At 43.1% G+C, this 21,886-nt stretch overlaps 1 protein-coding gene and 1 non-coding gene across 11 annotated transcripts in view; both read right to left on the bottom strand.

The window, feature by feature from the left end:
• The window catches only part of TDRD12 (tudor domain containing 12), a 69,246-nt gene extending 59,355 nt beyond the window's left edge, over positions 1 to 9,891 (bottom strand). For 2 of the 10 annotated variants that reach the window (XM_032325846.1, XM_032325842.1), the window contains exon 1: positions 9,037 to 9,422. In XM_032325846.1, the coding sequence (XP_032181737.1) occupies positions 9,037 to 9,060 (24 nt within the window). In that variant the 5' untranslated portion in view covers positions 9,061 to 9,422. The other 8 variants (XM_032325841.1, XM_032325852.1, XM_032325843.1 and 5 more) reach the window with 7 other exon arrangements.
• A 7,304-nt stretch (positions 9,892 to 17,195) lies between these two features.
• On the bottom strand, positions 17,196 to 17,302 carry LOC116580423. Its single transcript, XR_004281658.1, has one exon. It is a non-coding gene; the product is annotated as a U6 spliceosomal RNA (small nuclear RNA).
• Positions 17,303 to 21,886: the final 4,584 nt, after the last annotated feature.

Raw genomic sequence — 21,886 nt, forward strand, 5'->3', positions numbered from 1 at the left:
CAGTTTTGGCTGCTGCCCCTGAGAACGGCAAACTCATAGCATGTCACCTCCCCAAACCTCTGCACAGAGAGGCCCTTCCCAGGGATGACACTCACCCCCTCAAAATGCCTGCCTGGGGAAGCTCAAGGCCACCAGGAGAAGCCACGGTCTGTTCTAGGCGGCTTCGGACAGAGACCCTTGACCTTCCTGTGAGCATTTCCTCAGAAGGGCTGACAGGTGCCAACCCTCCCCATCCCTTTGAGATGTCTCTGTACCTCCTGCTACTCAGAACCTGTGGAGGGCCGGAGGCCGTGGCGGCCACCTGGGACCTCCTTCCTCGGAGGGCAAGCACTGACCGGTCCCTGATCCCAGTATCCCTGGAGCCCCTCCCCTCCTCTTCCTCAGTCTTCCCTCAAAATGCTCAGCCCCCTCTCGCCTTCCCCAGCTCCTCCTGCCACTGCCGGCAGCTAATGTTCTGACCAATGTCTGCTTTTGTCTGTCTTTGGCAGCCATTACTGGGAAACCGTCTGCAGCAGGAGTCCGGCCAAATTCAAGAGGCTCAGTAGGCACCTCGGCCTCTCCCGGGAAACCGGTGACGGCCATGCCTGTGAACTCCAGCCCGCACTGCTGGACAAGCACAGTGTGCTCCGGCAAAAGCAGACGGGGCCTGAGGAGTGTAACCCAAGCCTCCCGGACCGCACCGCGAGCAACCGAAGCGCAGGTCAGCCAGCACTCTTCACCGTAACTGCAGTACCCTGCGTGCAGATACCGGCCATGTAAGGAGATGGAAACGTGACGCGTGGCCAAGGACAAAGGCAGTTGTCAGACGTGGACCCAAGACCACCCAGAAGTTGACATGAACAGGCAAGGCCGTCAAAGCAGCTGCTAGAAATAGGCTGAGTAACTTAAGGACAAGATGGTTGTAGTGAGTCTCTGTGTTTCCTAAAGAGGAGAATCTCATGGAAAAAGTGGAAATTATATAAAAAAAAAAACAAAACCCTAGGGAAAAGGTAATTCCAAAAAAGTAAAACATACCTCCCCCCAAAAAAGTTAGTTGTGGTGTGCTCACTACTACTATTTGACATCATACTGGAGGCCCTACTTAGTATAATGAAGTAAGAAAAAGGTTGTTAGCAAGCCTGGAAATGAAGAAAGAAAAGGGTCTCTATTTGCAAACAATATCTCCATAGAAAATCCTAAGGAATCTACAAAAAAGCGTAGAAGGTCACATAATACACTCAACCGTACATCTATAGTCCAGCAATGAAAACTGGAAATTTAAATTAAAAAACAGCACCATTTTCAATAGCACCAAAAAACAGGATTACTCAGGAATGAGCCCAACAAAATATGTGTTGAAAGGTACAAAAACTAATCAAACAGACCAAGGAAGGCCTCTTTAATGCCAGTATACTGTGTTCATGGACTAAGATGTTGATTTTTCCCACAAGGATTCATAAATACAACTCAGTTCCAACAGGAATTGAGAAATCAACAAACTCATTAGGAAATTCTTACTGGAAAGGCAAAAGGAACTAAAATGGCCCAAAGACTTCTGAAAAAGAACAACACAGTTGGAAGACTCATACCACCTGATTTCAAGATTTATTAAAAAGCTGTAGTAATCATGGGGCGCCTGGGTGGCTCAGTGGGTTAAAGCCTCTGCCTTCAGCTCAGGTCATGGTACCAGGGTCCTGGGATCCAGCTTGGCAGGGAGCCTGCTTCCTCCTCTCTCTCTGCCTGCTGCTCTGCCTACTTGTGATCTCTGTCAAATAAATAAATAAAATCTTTAAAAAAAAAAGAACAGGGCTCCTGGAGACATAAGCTAACAGCCCAGAAACAAAGCCACGTGTATATGGTAAACTGAGTCTTGATAAAGGCACAAGAGGAGTTCAGCAGAGAAAGGGTAGTTTTTAATAAATGATGCAGAAACAATTAACTATCTGTAGCCACAAAAATTAAATTGGATCTATTTTTCATTCCAGATACAAAAATTAACTCTATATATCTAAATGTAAAATATAAAACTATAAAACTTCTAAAATAATACATGGGGGAGGGGCGCCTGGGTGGCTCCGTGGGTTGAGGCCTCTGTGTTCTGCTCAGGTCATGCTATCCAGCCCCGCATTGGGCTCTCTGCTCAGCGGGGAGCCTGCTTCCCCCGCCCCCCGCCTGCCTCTCTGCCTACTTGTGATGCTCTCTCTCTGTCAAATAGATAAATAAAATCTTAAAAAAAAAAAAGAATACATGGGGGAAATCCTTGTCACGATGGGTTAGACAAAGATTTTCGATGTAACACCAAAAGTTTAATTTGTACAAGCAAAAATTGGTAAGTTGGACCTAATCCAAATTTTAAATTTTGCCTGTTGAAAGACATTGTTAAGAGAAAGGAAAGTCATAAACTGGGAGAAAATATTTTCAATCACATTCAACTTCAAAGAACTTCATCCACAATATAAAGGCTAAAAACGCAGTAAGAAAATGACCAAGTAGAGAAATGGACAGATCCGAACGGACACTTGACCCAAAAGGATGGAAGGATGGCAAGCAAACCCATGGAAAGATGATTAGCATGTCATCCATCATTAGAAAATGCACATTAGGGGGTGCCTGGGTGGCTCAGTGGGTTATGCTTCTGCCTTCAGCTCAGGTCATGATCCCAGGACCCTGGAATCGACTCTCAGCTCTGTGGGGAGCCTGCTTCCTCCTCCTCTCTCTCTCTGCCTGCCTCTCTGCCTACTTGTGATCTCTGTCAAATAAATAAAATCTTAAAAAAAAAAAAAGAAAATGCACATTAAAACCACAAGAAGATACCACTACACAGTGAACACTACCAGAACAGCTAAAATCTATAAAACTGACCCTATCACATATTACATGCTGGTGAGGATGCAAAACAACTAGACATTTTTTAAAAAGATTTTATTTTTTTTTAAAGATTTTATTTGTTTATTTGACACAGAGAGAGAGATCACAAGTAGGCAGAGAGGCAGGCAAGGGTGGGGGGAAGCAGGCTTCCCGCTGAGCAGAGAGCCCGATGGGGGGCTCGATCCCAGGACCCTGGGATCATGACCTGAGCTGAAGGCAGAGGCTTACTTAACCCACTGAGCCACCCAGGCGCCCAAGATTTTATTTTTAAGTAATTCCTACACTTCACTTTTTAAGCACTTTCTACACATCAAACTCACAACCCCAAGGTCAAGAATCCCAATTCCAGGCGCCCTGCAGAAAGAACTCTTACACATTGCCAAAGGGAACCCATAATGGTATGGTCACCGTGGAAGATTTTCTCATGAAGTTAAACAGGTAATCCAAGCCTAGTTATGTATCCATGAAATGGAACTTGGGTTCACACAAAAACCTGTCTGTAAAGGTTAGAGCGGCTTTATTTATAATCGCCCCCAACTGGAAACAACTCAAAGGGCCTCCAGCTGGTGACTGTACAAACTTGCATGTTCTTTCAGTGGAGGACTGCTCAGCAGTAAAAAGGAAGCCATCAAGACTCACACAACCACCTAGGCAGGTCTCAAATGCACCCACTAAGAGAAGCCTGACGGGGAGGCTAGCCCCACAGCATGATCAGCATGATTGTGTACCCACCCACATTTCCAATCGTACAACATCCTAGAAAAGACAAAGCTAACAGGGAAGATAAAGATCAGTGGTTCCAGGGGATCTGGACTGGGGCAAAGGAAGGACTACAAAGGAGCGAAAGGTAATGGAGGGGTGAGGGAACTGCTCTCTACTTTGATTGTGGTGGTGGTAACAGGACTGTATGATTTTTCAAAATGTAACAGAATACTACATGAAAAATGATGAAGGTTACCATATATAAATCGTACCCCAATTTAAAAGATAGTTTAGGGGCGCCTGGGTGGCTCAGTGGGTTAAGCCGCTGCCTTCGGCTCGGGTCATGATCTCAGGGTCCTGGGATCGAGTCCCGCGTCGGGCTCTCTGCTCAGCGGGGAGCCTGCTTCCTTCTCTCTCTCTCTGCCTGCCTCTCTGCCTACCTGTGATCTCTGTCTGTCAAATAAATAAATAAAATCTTCAAAAAAAAAAAAAAAGATAGTTTATGGGGACGTCTCCGTGGTTCAGTGGGTTAAGCTTCTACTTTCAGTTCAGGTCATGATCTCAGGGTCCTGGGACTGAGCCCTTGCATCAGGCTCTCTGCTCAGCAGGGAGCCTGCTTCCTCCTCTCTCTCTGCCCCCCTCTCTGCCTACTTGTGATCGCTGTCAAATAAATAAATAAAATATTTTTAAAAAATAAAAAATAGTTTATGCGTTTAAAAAAAAAAAAAGCAGGCCTGGGTGGCTCAGCCAGTTAAGCGTCTGACTCCTGGTTTTGGCTCAGGTCATGATCTCAATCTGTGAGATGAAGCCCCACCTCCAAGGGCTCTGAGCTCAGCAGGGAGCCTGCCTGAGCTTCTCAACCTCTGCCCCTTTCCCCACCTGCATTCACACATACCACTCCCTAACGTAAGTAAAAATCTTAAAAGAAAAAAAAATAGGTGCAGCAAACACGGCAAAATGTTAAAATATTTGACAAAGCTACTTACCTTGGTGGATTTCCAGGTGTTTATATTTTTTATATTTTTGTATGTCCAGCATATTTTCTAATAAAAAGACTTAACTATGTTTAATAACAGGAATGATTTTAAAAGCTTCTTGTCCTCTGATGTGATATTGCCCATGCAGTAGCTTTACTAAAAATGCCTAACCTAAACATAATTATGAAGAAACAAACAAATCTGAACCGACTGATATTTTGCAAAGCAACTGCCCTTGTTTTTCATAAATTTCAATGACATAAAAGACACAAAAAAGCCAGGGAACTGACCTAAATTAAAGGAGACTAATTTTCTTTAAAGATTTTATTTATTATTTATTTGACAGACAGAGATCACAAGTAGGCAGAGAGGCAGACAGAGAGAGAGGAGGGGGGAAGCAGGCTCTCCGCTGAGTGGAGAGCCCAATACGGGGCTTGATCTCAGGACCCTGAGATCATGACCTGAGCCGAAGGCAGAGGCTTTAACCCACTGAGCCACCCAGGTGCCCCCAAAGTACAATTTTTGATTGGATCCTGGAGCACAGAAAACAAGTTTGAGAAGACATTATTGAGACAAATGGAGAAATTTGAACACAGACTATGTATTATGGTACTGGATCAATGTTAAATTTCTCAAGTGTGATAATTACATCATGATGATATAAGAGAAAGTCTTGGTTCTTAGGAAATACATGTGTAAGGATTTAGAGTTCTAAACTCATTCTCAAATGGGTCAGCAAAGAGTAATTTCCTATATATCTAACAAGTAATTTCCTATATATCTATAAAGAAATCTGCAAATAAACAAAATATTAATAATTAGGGTATAGAGCATATGGTTATTCTCAATATGGTTTTTGTGACTTGTTTTTATATCTGAAAATCTTCAAAATATGAAGTTGGAAAGATGCTTAAAAAATTTTTAAGGCATTATACATCCTTTGAAGTTATATATATATATATATATATATATATATATATATATTTTTTTTTTTTTTTTAATTTGCCTCTAAAACCTCAAAATTTAGGCCAGGTTTGGTTTTAACAACTAGGAGAATGTAAGCTTTACTGGGAGGGGATGGATGCCCTAGGATGGGGAGCCTCTCACCTCTGAAACTGGCTGCTTCCAGCCAAGCCTATAAACCAATACCGGCCACAGTGTAATCACCCTTACACATTTTCTCCCCTGTTATGTCTGTTGTATTTCCATTAGAAAAATATCACCTATAGGGATGCCTGGGTGGCTCAGTTGGTTAAGCAGCTGCCTTCGGCTCAGGTCATGATCCCAGCGTCACGGGATCGAGTCCCACATCGGGCTCCTTGCTTGGCAGGGAGCCTGCTTCTCCCTCTGCCTCTGCCTGCCATTCTGTCTGCCTGTGCTCACTCTCTCCCTCGCTCTGATAAATAAATAAAATCTTAAAAAAAAAAAAAAGAAAAATATCACCTATAAAAATTTTGGTCCACTTTCTTCTCCTTTATCCCTGCCATTCAAACTTGAATACTTAAATTTTATTCAAATAAATGCAGAACCATTTATCTGGCAAGATAACTAAATATTTCATGTCATTACTAGGATTTAATCAAATTAGGTATGCTCTATTATTTCTCAGGTATGATTAACCCATCTTTTGTTATGTCCTTCATTATTTGTTATTTCCTTTTACGTCTTTACTTCCCTGAGTAAAAATGTCATGAGTGTCATATCCCACATTCGGTAGTATCTATGTGTCCAAGTGTAATTTATAACATCATCTAACATCATCTAATCTTTAATTTCTGTTCACGTTCCCTTAGTGTGTGGTATTTCTGTAATAACTCCACATATCTTAGTCAAACTTAACCTCTCCAACATCGATTGTAAAAATTAACATGTTAATTTTAAAACGCTGTGACAGGGGCACTTGGGTGGCTCAGTCACTTAAGTGTCTGCCTTCGGCTCAGGTCATGACCCTGGGGTTCTGGGGCGGAGCCCTGCATCAGCTCCCTGCTCAGTGGGGAGTCTGCTTCTCCCTCTTTTTCTGCCTGCCACTCCCCCTGCTTGTGTGCTCTCTGTCAAATAAATAAAATCTTAAAATAAAATAAATAGCTGTGATAATTCCAAACGAAACAGGAAGACCTGACCCACTGACAGTCATGCTGATGCAAGAGGTCCTTGGACCTTTCATCTTAACACAGCCTCCTCTGGGCAGGAAAACCACTCTTGAAATACTGTTTGTGGATCCCATGGACAGCACTGAAATCGTTCATGTGAGCCAGGAAATAGCTGCTTTACCCCAGTAGGGATGTCACAGACTGCAGCTTTCAGAATGTCATCCATGTCACCCGTTGTCGGCTTAGCCCATACCACTCCTCCCTGGCACAAGCTGCCCATTTGAAGGGTCCACACCCCACTGTCAACAGTCCTTCTGGAACACAGCTTGATTCTATGACCAATGACCCTGGGGCTTTTCTGGTGCCAGTCACCCCAACAAAGATGCCATGGCTAATTCTTCTCTCCTGTAGCCCTTCTGCGGGAACAAGCCCATCTACGGGACTCCCACTAGGTCTCACCATACTCTCTGCCTGACTCATTTCCAACATAATGGCACGTTTGCCTGGGCTGCTTTCTTAAGAAATTATTTTCAATCAACACCTTTTTCTTCATGAGATTCATCTTAACAGGCTTCTGATGCTACTTCTGTTATTTCTAAAATCCATTACAACAAATATTAATTGGGCATTTAAACAATTTTTAATAATAACTTTGTGGTAAAATACCCATAAAATTTACCATCTTCACCACATTCAGTGGTATTAACCACATCACCACCATCCATTTCCAGAACTCCTTTCAGCTTGCAAAACTGAAACCCTTCACCCTTTATGTAATAATCCCCCACCCCTGTGTCCCCTCAGCCCCTGAGCAAATCCCCTTCTACTTTCTGTCTCTCTGAATCTAAGTACTCCAGGAACCTCACAGAAGTAGAATCATACAGTATTTGTCCTTTTGTATCTGGCTTCTTTCACTTAACAAGGGATGGTTCATACATATTACAACATGTATCAGAATTTTCTTTGTTATTAAGGCTGAGTAGTATTCCATTATATGTATAGACCACACTTTGCTTCTCCATTCATCTCCTGATGGGCACTTGAGGGAAAAATCTGCATCCACGTAAAAGCTAAATTACCCTGGAGAACTATAACTGCAACCTGTAGCACACTTAGGGAACTACTCCTGTGTGTAAAGAAAATTCGCTGAGGGCCAGTAGATTAAGAGCCGGAAGTGTGGACAGAGCAGAGCTGACAGGGTAAAGAAAAGGATCCAAGACAGGGATTGTTTCCCAAGTTTGAGACAGTGAGAATCCAACAACTCCTGCCCCCAATTCTGCCCCGGTGCAACCCTAGTAAAGCCCTGTCTTCCTACAGGCAAAACAGGAGATGCCTGTTTAGAACTGGTGATGGAGAGGGGCTTGCCAGTTAGATATGAAAAGCCTAAAAGCCTTGGAGTAAATCCTCTGTAAGAATCAAATGCTTCAGGGTGGCTGGGTGGCTCAGTGGGTTAAGCCGCTGCCTTCAGCTCAGGTCATGATCTCAGGGTCCTGGGATTGAGTCCTGCATCAGGCTCTCTGCTCAGCAGGGAGCCTGCTTCCCTCTCTCTCTCTGCCTGCCTCTGCCTACTTGTGATCTCTCTCTGTAAAAATAAATAAATAAAAATTTTTAAAAATCAGATGCTTCCCGTGAATCTCTGCTCATATAAATTACCCAAGACCTAAAAAAGGAGCGGGAAAATTGATGGCTTTTAAAAATCCATCATTTGCTACGTTCCTCTCCTCCGCCCACAGAAGCATAATTAAAAAACAAAAAAATTTTTTTTGTATTTCCTTTTCCCAGAGACCAAAACCCACCCGTTTGCTCTGGTTTGTAAACTCCTCCCTCCAACTAACCTTGTGAACACGCCCTGCCTTCGGCCTCGTGCCTCTTACCCGCGCGACTCGGAGCTGCAGCTGCCGGCACGCCCCGCCTCCTTCACGCCGCTCGAGGACTGGGGTTCGGAGCCCCAGGGCGCACGCGTGGGGAGGGGCCGCCAGAGTCCACGGGCGCGAGCGAGCAGTTTCCCGCGTGAAGCTGGGAGGGGCGGGTGTGGAGGGGTGGTTGCCACAAGGGGCCCTGAAATGGGGACACCCCCTCCCCCCAGAGGGGACCAGCCGAAGGTCCCCGTGTTCAAGGACCGGGGCCCGGGGACTCTACGCCAGCGCCTCCCAGGACGGGGGAGCGCGGGAGAAGGCGTTACGGTCCATCCTCCCCCGCTAAGGTTGCAGAGTCAGTAAATCCATGATGAGTAACTTTTTACTGAGTTCCAAACAACACCTGGGCACACCTGGAACTGAAATCTCGTGTTGTCGATCTGCAGTCGGGGGTCCGGAATCCCATCCGGCAAGCCCACCCGCGGGTCCGAAGACCGGCGTGAGCAGCCGGGGCGGCCCCTGCGCGGGGAGAGGCCGGCCGGCCGGGGCTGGGCGCTCGCTCACCTTCAGCACCAGCACCTCGAGCATCTTCCCCGCGCGTCGCTCCCGCCGGACGGCCGGCGTGGAGAGACCAGCACCGTCGCGGCCGCGTCCCTTCCCGGGTCTTCCCGTCGTCCCTCACTCGGAAGGCGCTTTGCGGGCAAAACTCGCGGCACTGCCGGCCTCCGCCCTCCGTGGGGGCCCCCGGGACCCGCAGGCCGCAGCACACCACCCGCGACGCTCCGCACCCTCCCAAAAGGACGCTGCCGGGAGCGCGCTCGCGGCTTGGGCACTGCGCCCCTCCCACGTCCGACCCCTGCCCGGCAAGCCTCGAGGCTTCTAGAAGGCCCGCGAGGCGCCAACGGCCGGGACGGACAACTGCCGGCCGCCCTGCGCACAGCACCGGGTGCGGCGGGGCGGGGCAGGGGCGCGGGGAGGAGACACGCCCGGGGTGGGGGGCGCGCAGTGGATGGCGCCGGGCATCACGTGGCTCGCCCCCCACCAGCCAGCGTCTCAAGCGCCGGGAGTCAGCGCGTGGGGCCCGCCTCCACCTGGTGGCCCTAAGGCTGAGGAAGAGGCTCAGCCGGTCACTAATGTGAGGGTGGGGAGTGGGTTTGGGGGGAAGGGGGCTCCTGGCCACATCCCCTCCCCACACCCTCCACCTCAGCCTCCCGCTTTGGGTCCCAGATTTCCTCCCACCTGACCCTTAGCTGGCAGGGCTCCTCCAGACTCTGTCACTCACTGGCCATTCTGGTCACCAAACTGCAGCCTCCAACGCCTGGCTCTTCCCGGCACGTGTATTGGCACGTGTATTTGTTGCTGCGGCACCGAAGAGTTCTCTAAATTTTAAACACCTGGTCGCCTTAGTTTTTCTCACTTAAAAAATGAGACTCACTGCTGTGAAATGTGTAGACCCGGTGATTTACAGACCTGTGCTCCTGGGGCCAATAATATATTAAATGCTAATAAAAAATACTTAAAAAAAGGGGCGCCTGGGTGGCTCAGTGGGTTAAGCCGCTGCCTTCGGCTCAGGTCATGATCTCAGGGTCCTGGGATCGAGTCCCGCATTGGGCTCTCTGCTCAGCGGGGAGCCTGCTTCCTTCTCTCTCTCTCTCTGCCTGCCTCTCAGTGTACTTGTGATTTCTCTCTGTCAAATAAATAAATAAAATCTTAAAAAAAAATACTTAAAAAAAAATGAGACTCACAATTAGATGGGGTCACACCGTTAAATAAAGGGCACCCAAGAAGCACTCAGGGACGGTTAGCTTTTATTACTACCTCAGGAATCTCCCTCCAGTATTTGAATAAGTCAACACACAAGAAGAAACATGAATAGCCCTTAAAAATCAAAGGAACCACAGCATAAATAATTAAAAAAAAATTCGGGCCTATGTGGTTTTACAGGTGAATCTTTCAATATCTTGATTGTGAAAAAAAAATTTTTTTAAGCCCACGTGAAGAGGTATTAACTTTCTAATAGGGGAACCAACAAGATGGCAAAAAAAAATTTTTATTTTGCACCAATTTCTTGAGCATGGCGGTTGTGGGGTTATGTTTTCAGGGAACAGAATGCTCACAAAAGCATCCAGTTTTAAAAGCCTGTTAGATTTTTTAAGCAGCAGAACTGCTTAAAATCTCAGGCAGGAGAGTTGGAGAAGAGAGGTGTGTGGACTTCCAGTAAGGAGGAAAACACAGCTGCTGAGTACATGAGGTTCACCTGTTGATGAACTGGACTAACCAGGCTTCACCTCCAGTGGAGGCATCTGGAAGGACCAACAAACCTGAAAGCTCCAGACTTTGTCAGAACGGTGTGAAAGGACCTGATCTTATTTAAACAGGAGGTCCCAGGAACTGTTCCCAAGCCCCAAAGAAAATGCAGAGTAGAGCTTTCTCCCAGTTCTTGGTTTACGGTCAACATTTCTTTTTCTTTTGACTAGAACCCATGCTACATATGATGTTTCAACACAGAGCTCAGAAAATGGAAGTATTTCTCCATCCTGCTTCCTAGTTCCCTTGAAGCTGAAGGGGATCAGTTCGGCACCTGTAACCTGTCACACACACACACACACACACACACACACACACACACACCCCGCACACACACACATACCACCACTAGGTAGTGGGAAGGCTTGTTTTAGAGATTACTCCACAATAAGTAATTCTTGGGTATGTGATGTACAGCGTGGTGATTTTAGTTAATAAAATATTTGAAAGTTGATAAGAGAATAGATCTTAGAAGTTCTCATCACCAGAAACCAATTTTTTTGTAACTATGTTTGGGGATGACTAGACTTATTGTGGTGATCATTTCAAAAGACATATAAATATCAAATCATTGTGTTGTGCACCTGAAAGTAATGTAATATGTTGATTATACAGGGGTGCCTGGCTGGCTCAGTCAGTGAAGCATGTGCCTCGATCTTGGGGTTGTGGGTTCGAGTCCCACGTTGGGTGTACAGATTGCTTAAAAATAAAATCTTTTAAAAAATTACTCCACAACATAATAATATGAAAAGACTTCCAGTGCATTTTCACAAGGCAATTAAGTCCTGATATTAAAACCAGACAAAGACAATACAAAGAACTATAGACTAGTAGACTAATTCCATTTATCATCATAGGAGCTGAAATCGCAAATAAAATGCTACCAAGTAAAGCCCACGACAAAAAAAAAAAAAAAAAAAAATTTAAGCCACGGCCAAGTAGGGTGAAAGTCTTATTCCAGTGGTGCAAGAATGTTAAATATTGGTCAGGAACAAATTTGGCCAGTTCATGGTGCAGCAAACAATCAAAAGCTGTCACAAGCAGATTGGCTCTGCGGGCACCGTGAAGTGATGTTAGGCGTTAGAAAATTAAAGTTTTTCCCTTTATGGGAAGGATATTCTGGTTCTGCAAATGGTCTAAGTGGAGAGTAATCTATTATTGTTTTGCTTCTCATCCCAAAGCATCTTTCAAGTCCCCAAGGGAAGGAGAAAGGGAGAGAAAACAAAGCATTAGGAATGGCAGGAGGGGAAGTCTGAGATAGCAAGACCTCCAATCCAGCAGGACTACCAGAACATTCTCTCCTCACTGTGCTCATGGTTGGGGTGGGAGAGAGAGGAACTGAACCAAGTTTTCCAGAACTTGCACAATTCTTTTTTTTTATTATTTTATTTTATTTATTTATTTGAGAGAGAGAGCGGTAGAGTCTGCATCTCCCCACAGAGCAGGACCCAGATGTAGGACTCAATCCCAGGACTCTATAATCATGTCCTGAGCCAAAGGCAGATGCTTAACCAGTTGAGCCACTCAGGTGCCCCTGGAACTGGCATAATTCTTAAAAATGAGCCCAGGAAGGGCCTGTTCCCTCTTCCCTCCCTCCAAGATCTCTTCTTTCCCAAATGTAGTTCAAATCATCTTACCTAGGAGACATCAACTCTAAACAACAGTCTGCACTTCCCTAGTTTTAAAATATTCTCATTTTGACAAAAAAAAAAAAAAAATGAAAAAAGAAGTTTGGTCCCAAAGCTGGCTTAATCATTTGTCTGTTGATTTTTTTTTTAAAGATTTTATTTATTTGACACAGAGAGATCACAAGTAGGCAGAGAGGCAAGCAGAGAGAGAGAGAGAGGAGGAAGCAGGCTCCCTGCTAAGCAGAGAGCCCGATGTGGGACTCGATCCCAGGACCCTGAGATCATGACCTGAGCCGAAGGCAGCGGCTTAACCCACTGAGCCACCCAGGCGCCCCTGTCTGTTGATTTTTTAAGAAAAGAACTTTTTTTGCTTTTATTTCTGAGACATTTTGCATCAATTGAGAGAGAGAGAGAGGACATTACAGTTATAGGATCATAGCCCAAAGATACAAGCGTGGTTCTTGCCCAGTGTTTCCCCCAGACACCTCAGTTGTCTTTCATGGAGTTGATCTTTCTGTCAGAGAATGCCTTGTTTATGGTTCCCACTAATAATAAACATCTATCAGATTATCCCTGTTTCTTGTGTATTTTTAACAGCTCGATGTTGTTATTCACTGCAAGAAGTTTCCCATATCTCCATTTTGAGCTATACACTATCAAACTAAAATTAACCTTGTCCCATTTACTGCTTTGTACACTGATACTTCGTCTAATTAATAATCTCTAAGATTTTCATGTTTTTTCTCTTTACTTTTAGCTTTCTTGCAGAATTATTTTAATTGACTTATAATTAGTTTTCATTTCTTTTTTCCCAGATCGAGATACAGTTGATGCATGACATTGTAGACATCTAAAGCATTTAACATAGTGATTTGATATACGTATATATTATGAAATAATCACAATAAGTTTAGTTAATACCCATCACCTCACAGTTAGTTTTTTCCTTGTGATGAGAACCTTTAAGATCTACTCTCTTAGCAATTTTCATATACACAGCCTAATATTATTAACTATAGTCATCACATTGTATATTATATCCTTAGAACTTACTTATCTTTTTAAAAACATTTTATTTATTTATTTGTCAGAAAGAGAGAGAGCACAGGCAGGCAGAGTGGTAGGCAGAGGCAGAGGGAGAAGCAGGCTCCCTGCCAAGCAAGGAGCCTGATGTGGGACTGGATCCCAGGACCCTGGGATCATGACCTGAGCCGAAGGCAGCCGCCCAATAGACCCAGCCACCCAGGCGTCCCTAGAACTTACTTATAACTGAAAGTTTGTACCTTTTGATCACCTTCACTAATTCCTGCATCATGTACCACCCACCTCTGGCAACCAAAAATCTGATCTCTGTTTCTATGGGTGTGGTGTTTTGTTTTGTTTTGTTTTAGATTCCACATATAAGTGAGATTATGCAGTATTTGTCTTCCTCTGTCTGATTTATTTCATTTAGCATATTGCCTTCAAGGTCCATCCATGTTTCACAAATGGCAGGACTTCCTTGTTTATGGCTGAGTGGTATTCCATTATATATAATTAATTAATGAACATTACATATATCATATATATTAGAACACATTTACATATGGATAGGATATAAGAATATTATACTGTTCCGCCTTTTCCCTAACCGTTCATCCATCTATGGACAGTTTGTCTCCATGTCCTAGCTATTAATAAATAATGCTGTAATAAACATAGGGGTGCAGATACCTCTTCAGGATAGATTTCATTTCCTTTGGATATACCCCCAAGAGTGGGATTGCTGCATCATGTGGTTCTACTTCTAATTTTTCAGAAATCTCCATGCTGTTTTCCTTAGTGGCTGTGTCAGTTTACATTCCCACCAACAGGGCACAGGGCTCCCCTTTTCTCCACCTCTTCACCAAAAGCAAATTGTTATTTGCTTTTCTAATGAGAACCATTCCAACAGGTGTGAGGGGGTACCTCATTGTGGTTTTGATTTCCTATTAATTAAACTTTCCTATTAATTACTGATGCTGAACATTTTTTCATGTACCTGCTGTCTAACTGAACATCTTCTTTGGAAAAATGTCTATTCAGATCCTTTGTCCATTTTGGATTTTTCTGGCTAAGTGAGTTTCTTATGTATTTTGGATATTAATATTATCAGGGGCGCCTGGGTGGCTCAGTGGGTTAAGCCGCTGCCTTCGGCTCAGGTCATGATCTCAGGGTCCTGGGATCAAGTCCCACATCAGGCTCTCTGCTCAGCAGGGGGCCTGCTTCCCTTCCTCTCTCTCTGCCTGCCTCTCTGCCTACTTGTGATCTCTCTCTGTCAAATAAATAAATAAAATCTTTAAAAAAAAATATTATCAGATATGTGGCTTGCCTTTTCATTCTGCTGACTGGTTCTTTTGCTGTGCAGATTTTCAGTTTGTTGTCAACATTCATGTCAATAAGCCCTTTCTCTATGTCTTCTTTTAGGAGTTTTATGGTTTCAGGTCTCACATTTAGTAAAGCTTTTTATATGTTCCTAGTTAATTTTTATGAGTGATATAACACAAGGGTGTAGTTTCATCCTTTGGCATGTGAGTATCTGATTTTCCTGACACCATTTATTGAAGACACTAGGTTTTCTCCACTTAGGATTCTTGGTTCTTTTATCAAATATTAGTTGACTGTATATGCACAGGTTTATTTCTGAGCTCTTGATTCTATTCCATTGGTCTGTGTGTCTGCCAATATGCTAGTACCATACCTTTCCAATTCTACTATGATAGCTTTGCAATATAATTTGAAGTAGGAGGTGTAATGCCTCCAGCTTTGCTTTCCTTTCTCAGGACTGCTTTTGCTATTTGGGGTCAGTCTTTTATGGTTCCTCATGAATTTTAACATTGTTTTTTCTTTCTATTTCTGCAAAAAAAAAAAAGTCCTTGAAATTTTCATAGGGGTTGATTGAATGGAAACATGATATGGGATTGTATGGACATTTTAACAATATTAATTCTTCCAATCCATGAACAGAGGTTGTCTTCTCCATTTGTGTTTCTTCATAAATGTCTTACAGTTTGGTTTAGAGATCTTTCATCTCCATGGTTAAACTTATTCCTAAGTAGTTCATTATTTTTGATGCTCTTATAAATGAGATTGTTTTCTTTTTTAGATAGTTCATTTTAGTGTATGGAAATGCTACTGATTTTTGTAAGTTTGATCTTGTATCCTACAGCTTTACTGAATTTATTGATTAGATCTAAGTTTCTTGGTGGGATATTTAGGATTTTTTACATATATTTTTCTATGTATATAAAATCGTGTCACCTGCAAACAGAGACAATTTTACTTTGTCCTTTCCAATTATAATGTCTTTTACTTCTTTTTCTTGCCTGATTGCTCTGCCTAGGATTTCTAGTACTGTGTTGAATAGGAGTTGTGGGACTGACTGCCCTTGTCTTGTTCCTGATTTTAGAGAAAAATATTTCATCCTTTCACCACTGAGTATGATGTTGGCTATAAGCTTGTCATCTATGGCTTTTGTCATGTTGAGGTACATTCCTTCTATAACTAATTTATTGAGTTTTTGTCATGAATAGATGTTGAATTTTATCAAATGTTTTCCTGCATCTATTGAGACAATCAGGTGATTTTTGTCTTTTATTCTTTCAATATGATATATTACACTTATTGGTTTGCATATGTTGAACCATCCTTGCATCCCAGGGATGAATCCCTCTTGATCATGGTATATGATCCTTTTAATGTGCTGCTGAATTCAGTTTGCTAGTATTTTGTTTAGAATTTTTGCATCTATATTCATCAGAGATACTATCCTGTAATCTTTTCTTGTAGTGTCCTTATATGGCTTGGCTATCTGGGTACTCTTGGCCTTATAAGCTTGTGAATATTCCTCTTCTTCAATTTTTGGAATTGTTTGAGAAGGATTGGTGATAAGTCTTCTTTAAATGTTTTGTAAAATTCACTAGTAAATTTATCTGGTCCTGAGTTTTTCATTTTGGGGAGCTTTTTGATTACTGCTTCAATCTTATCCCTTATTGGTCTGTTCAGATTTTTTAATTTCTTCCTGATTCAGTTTTGGTAGGTCTTATGTTTCTAGAAATTTATCCTTTTCTTTAAGTTACCCAGTTTGTTGGCATATAGTTGTTCATAGTAGTTTCTTATGATCCATTGTATTTCTTTGATGTCTTTTGTAATGTCTCCCCTTTCATTTATAAATTTATTGATTTGGGTCCTCTTTTCTTGTTTAGTCTAGCTAAAGTCTTGTTAATTTTGTTTATCTCTTCAAAAGCAAACCCTTAGTTTTCTTAACCTTTTCTTAACCTGCTGAGCAGGGAGCCTGACATGGGGCTCAATCCCAGGACCCCTGAGATCATGACCTGAGCTGAAGGCACTTAACCTGAGCCACCCAGGCGCCCCTTAAACTGTTTTCTATCTTTTGCATTAGGGGTTATGTTTTGTTTTCGACTGATTTGAAAAGTGACCTTCTTATTTTTAATTCTACTAGCTATTTTTGCTTTTAAAAACACTCATTTGGGCGCCTGGGTGGCTCAGTGGGTTAAGCCGCTGCCTTCGGCTCAGGTCATGATCTCGGGGTCCTGGGATCGAGTCCCGCATCGGGCTCTCTGCTCAGCGGGGAGCCTGCTTCCTCCTCTCTCTCTGCCTGCCTCTCTGCCTGCTTGTGATCTCTGTCTGTCAAATAAATAAATAAAATCTTTAAAAAAAAAAAAAACACTCATTTTGCTTTTAAAAAAACACCTACTTTTTATTTTAATCACCTCATGCTCTTCACAGTAAGTGAGCTCCCTAATCCCCCCAAATATGGAATGCTCTATGAATCTATGTGTCATCTTTGCACAGGGGCAATGCTAATCTTCTCTGTATTGTTCCAATTTTAGTATATATGCTGACAAAGTGAGTATTTACACAGGTATTTGTTATCACAAAACCATATATACCACCATATAATATATAATATATATACCACCTCTTCTTTATCCATTCATTAGTTGATGGACATTTGGGCTTTTTGCATAGTTTGGCTATTGTAGATAATGTAGCTATAAACATCGGGGTGCATGTGCCCCTTCAAATCCGTATTTTTGTTACTTTTGAGTAAATACCTATTAGTACAATTGGTAGATTATAGGGTAATTCTATTTTCAACTTTTTAAGGACCCTCCATACTGTTTTCCAGAGTAACTGCACCAGTTTGCATTCCCACCAACTGTGTCAGAGGGTTCCCCTTTCTCCGCATCCTTGCAAACATCTGTTGTTTCCTGTGTTGTTAATTTTAACCATTTTGATTGGTGTGAAGGTGGTATCTCATCATGGTTTTGATTTGTATTTCCCTGACAATGAGTGATATTGAGCATCTTTTCATGTGTCTGCCAGCCATGTGGATATCTTCTTTGGAAAAATGTCTAGTCATGTCTTCTGCCCATTTCTTATCTGGATTATTTGTTTTTTGGGGGTATTGAGTTTGATGAGTTCTTTATGGATTCTGGATACTCTCTTTTTTTTTTTAAGATTTTATTTATTTGACAGACAGACAGAGAGAGAGAGCATAGCAGGGGCAGCAGGCAGAAAGAGAGGGAGAAGCAGACTCCCCACTGAGCAGGGAGCCGGATCGGGGCTCCATCCCAGGACCCTGGGATCATGACCCGAGCTGAAGGCAGAGGTTTAACTACTGAGCCACCCAGGCACCCTGGATACTCTTTTATCAGTGTCCGTCATTTGCAAGTATCTTCTCCCATTCCGTAGTCTGCCTTTTAGTTTTGATTGTTTTCTTCACTGTGTGGAAAACTTTTATCTTGATGAAGTCTAAACAGTTCATTTTTGTTTTTGTTTCCCTTGTCTTTGGAATGGGTCTAGCAAGAAGTTCCTATGGCTGAGGCCAAAGGGATTGTTGCCTATGTTCTCCTCTAGGATTTTGGTGGTTTCCTTTCTCACATTTAAGTCTTTCATCCATTTTAAATTTATAAAATCCATTTTAAATTTATAAAATATGTCTTTCAAAACATTTACAGTGCTTTATAGTTATATTATTCATATTTACTTTTTATACTTAATTCATTTCCACACTCACCGTTAGGACTTCTACCACCTACTTCTACTTTACATGTTTTTGATTAATCTGTTATCCACAATATTTCTATCAAGTGAATTCTTTCAGAACAGGTGGAATTTTCAGAGCATATGTAAATGAAAATTGTGTGTGACTTTCACACAATAGAACTATTGACTACACACATCCTTTCCCCCTGCTCAGTATATTCTGTTTAAAAGTATATCCTGTCAGTATATCCTGACACACACACTCAGAGGCCTGATTTTCTACCTTTGTGAGCAATCTTCTCTTTTTCTTCCTGAAAATCTGGATTCTTTATCACTGAAATTCAAAATATCATCCAGATATTGGGCAATTTTTGTTCGTTTTCCTTTGACAGCAACAAGATCTTTTTACCTGAAGATCCACATTTTTCTTTATCTCAAGCAAATTTTAGTCTCTTCTCTAAATAATGCTTTTCTCCCCTTTGCCCTGGAATCTCCTTTTATACATGCCAACAATCCTCATGTCCTCATCTGTTTTCCTGACACAGTGGTAACAGCGACTCAAGAACAAAAATACAACTAGAGATCCAGTTTGCTTCAAGGCAAACAGTATGTGCAAAGATCCTGAGGTGGGAAGGAACTTTGAGTAATCAGGGAACAGAAAGAGAACCTTCTCATGGGAGCATAGTAGGAGGAGGTATGAAATTAGAGAGAAAGGTAGAGCCTTGCAGGCCACAGTAAATTCAGCTTTTAAATGTGAAGAAAAGCCACTAAAGGGTTGTTTTTTTTTTTTAAGATTTTATTTATTTATTTGACACAGAGAGATCACAAATAGGCAGAGAGGCAGGCAGAGAGAGAGAGAGAGAGGAGGAAGCAGGCTCCCCGCAGAGCAGAGATCCCGACGCGGGACTCGATCCCAGGACCCTGAGATCTCGACCGGAGCCGAAGGCAGCGGCCTAACCCACTGAGCCACCCAGGTGCCCCAAGGGTTTTTTTTTTTTTTTTTAAAGATTTTATCTATTTATTTGACAGACAGATCACAAGTAGGCAGAGAGGCAGGCAGAGGGAGAGGAATGGAAGCAGGCTCCCCGCTGAGCAGAGTCCGAAGCGGGACTCGATCCCAGGACGCTGAGATCATGACCTGAGCCGAAGGCAGCGGCTTAACCCACTGAGCCACCCAGGCGCCCCCACTAAAGGGTTTTAATGAAGGCAGTGATGGGACATGGCTTACATCTGGATATCGAGAGCACTTTTCCAGTTCAATAGGAGAGAATGTGTCATGAGGTTAAGAATGAAGATGGAGGGGCGCCTGGGTGGCTCAGTGGTTTAAGCCTCTGCCTTCAGCTCAGGTCATGATCTCAGGGTCCTGGGATCGATCCCCCCATCGGGCTCTCTGCTCGGCGGGGAGCCTGCTTCCCCCTCTCTCTCTGCCTGCCTCTCTGCCTACTTGTGATCTCTGTCTATCAAATAAATAAATAAAAATCTTAAAAAAAAGAGAGAATGAAGATGGAGACACTAGCTCTTACATTTGTTACAGGGCTGATAGCGTCTAGGTAAAATATAACTGGGCTCAACTAAGGTGATGGCAGTGGAGAGAACAAAAGATGGGAAATTCAGGGCACCTGGGTGGCTCAGGGGATTAAGCCTCTGCCTTTGGCTCAGGTCATGATTCCTGAGTCCTGGAATTGAGCCCCACATCTGGCTCTCTGCTCAGCAGGGAGTCTGCTCTCTTCTGCCTGCCTCTCTGCCTACTTGTGATCTCTGTCAAATAAATAAATAAAATCTTAAAAAAAAAAAAAGATGGGAAATTCAAGGTAATTGTAGGCAACAGAATCAACAGGACCTGCTAGTCCCCTAGATAATAAAGCAAAAAGGAGGAGTCAAGAATGACTAATATTTTTAGCTTAAATAACTGGTAGATTTCTGATATATGGAAGACTGTGCTGAGGGACCCTGCTTTAAAGGGAAAATTGTAGGTTAGGAAACAAGCTTAACTGTTTTAACAAAGAGACCCCAAAATATAGTGGCTTCTATTTTCTTTCACGTAGCAAGCAAGAGGTGAGCAGTCCAAGTCTGGCAGGCAGTTATGTCCTAACACCTGGCTTCTGTGTCTGGGTCCGAGAAAGCTGCTCTAGTGGTCACAACTTTTAGCCACTCAGAAGGGGAAAAGACAAAATGGAGGGCAAGCAGTTTTCTTTTTAAAGGATGTAACCTGGAAGTTGCTTACCTCACCAAATAAGGTATGTGAACAGGTAATGAGGGCTCTAAAAGCTGAAGGTCAGTTAGAGGAGAAGTTACAGAGAAAGAGGACAAGTGGTTGAAAAGTTGCAGAGAAGTTGAAAACAAAATAGAGGTTTGAGAAGAGTCAGTTAATAACTACATATGCCCAAATGTGAGGGTACCCCTCTCAAAATCCCTCAGAAGAGAAGTCCCCTCATACCTGAGCCCTTTGTGTCTCCCACAGGATAGGGCATGCTTATTTTTATTAACAGAACTGTGAGGACGAGACATGTTAACTTGAAATGCTGATACCTGGGCGCCTGGGTGGCTCAGTGGGTTGAACCGCTGCCTTCAGCTCAGGTCATGATCTCAGGGTCCTAGGATCGAGTCCCGCATCAGGCTCTCTGCTCAGCAGGGAGCCTGCTTCCCTTCCTCTCTCTGCCTGCCTCTCTGCCTACTTGTGATCTCTCTCTGTCAAATAAATAAATAAAATCTTAAAAAAAAAAAGATAAAAGAAATGCTGATGCCTGTGCAGTTTTGGATTCTCATGGAAGTCATTCAGAGGAATCAACAAAAGAAGGTAGATAATGGAAACGAACACTGACTTTGTACTTATTCCTGAATTTTAACTTCGGTTTCATGAGACTGCATAGTATTATAGAAAGTGAGTTCTCCTGGCTGCGTCCTGGTGAAGACGGCATGGGGTAGGGATGCCAGCATGGGCAGGAAGGGGTCTAGAAGGAAGAGGAATAGGGACACGTGATCTGCCCTATTATTCTGTGTTGGGGCCCTAGGGTATCACAACAGGTAGGAAGTCAAGTGAGTCTTCCAAAAGGAGTTCTTGGAAGACAAGGTTTCATTTAGATGAAAAAGACAAAAATAGATTGTTATGAAGAAAACTACGTCAAATTACTTTGTCACTGGGGTGCCTGGGTGGCTCAGTGGGTTAAGCCGCTGCCTTCGGCTCGGGTCATGATTTCAGGGTCCTGGGATCGAGCCCCGCATCGGGCTCTCTGCTCAGCGGAGAGCCTGCTTCCTCCTCTCTCTGCCTGCCTCTCTGTCTACTTGTGATCTCTGTCAGGTAAATAAATAAAATTTAAAAAAAAAAAAAAAGAAAAAAAATTACTTTGTCACTTCTCCTAAAATCATCCACTGAACCACATAACTCCAGCAAAAAGGGTATAGGGATAAGAGGGTTGGGAAAGGCGGTGCTGTGCAGTTTCTCTCCCTCT

Source organism: Mustela erminea, chromosome 19, assembly GCF_009829155.1.
Source record: "Mustela erminea isolate mMusErm1 chromosome 19, mMusErm1.Pri, whole genome shotgun sequence".
Taxonomy (NCBI): domain Eukaryota; kingdom Metazoa; phylum Chordata; class Mammalia; order Carnivora; family Mustelidae; genus Mustela; species Mustela erminea.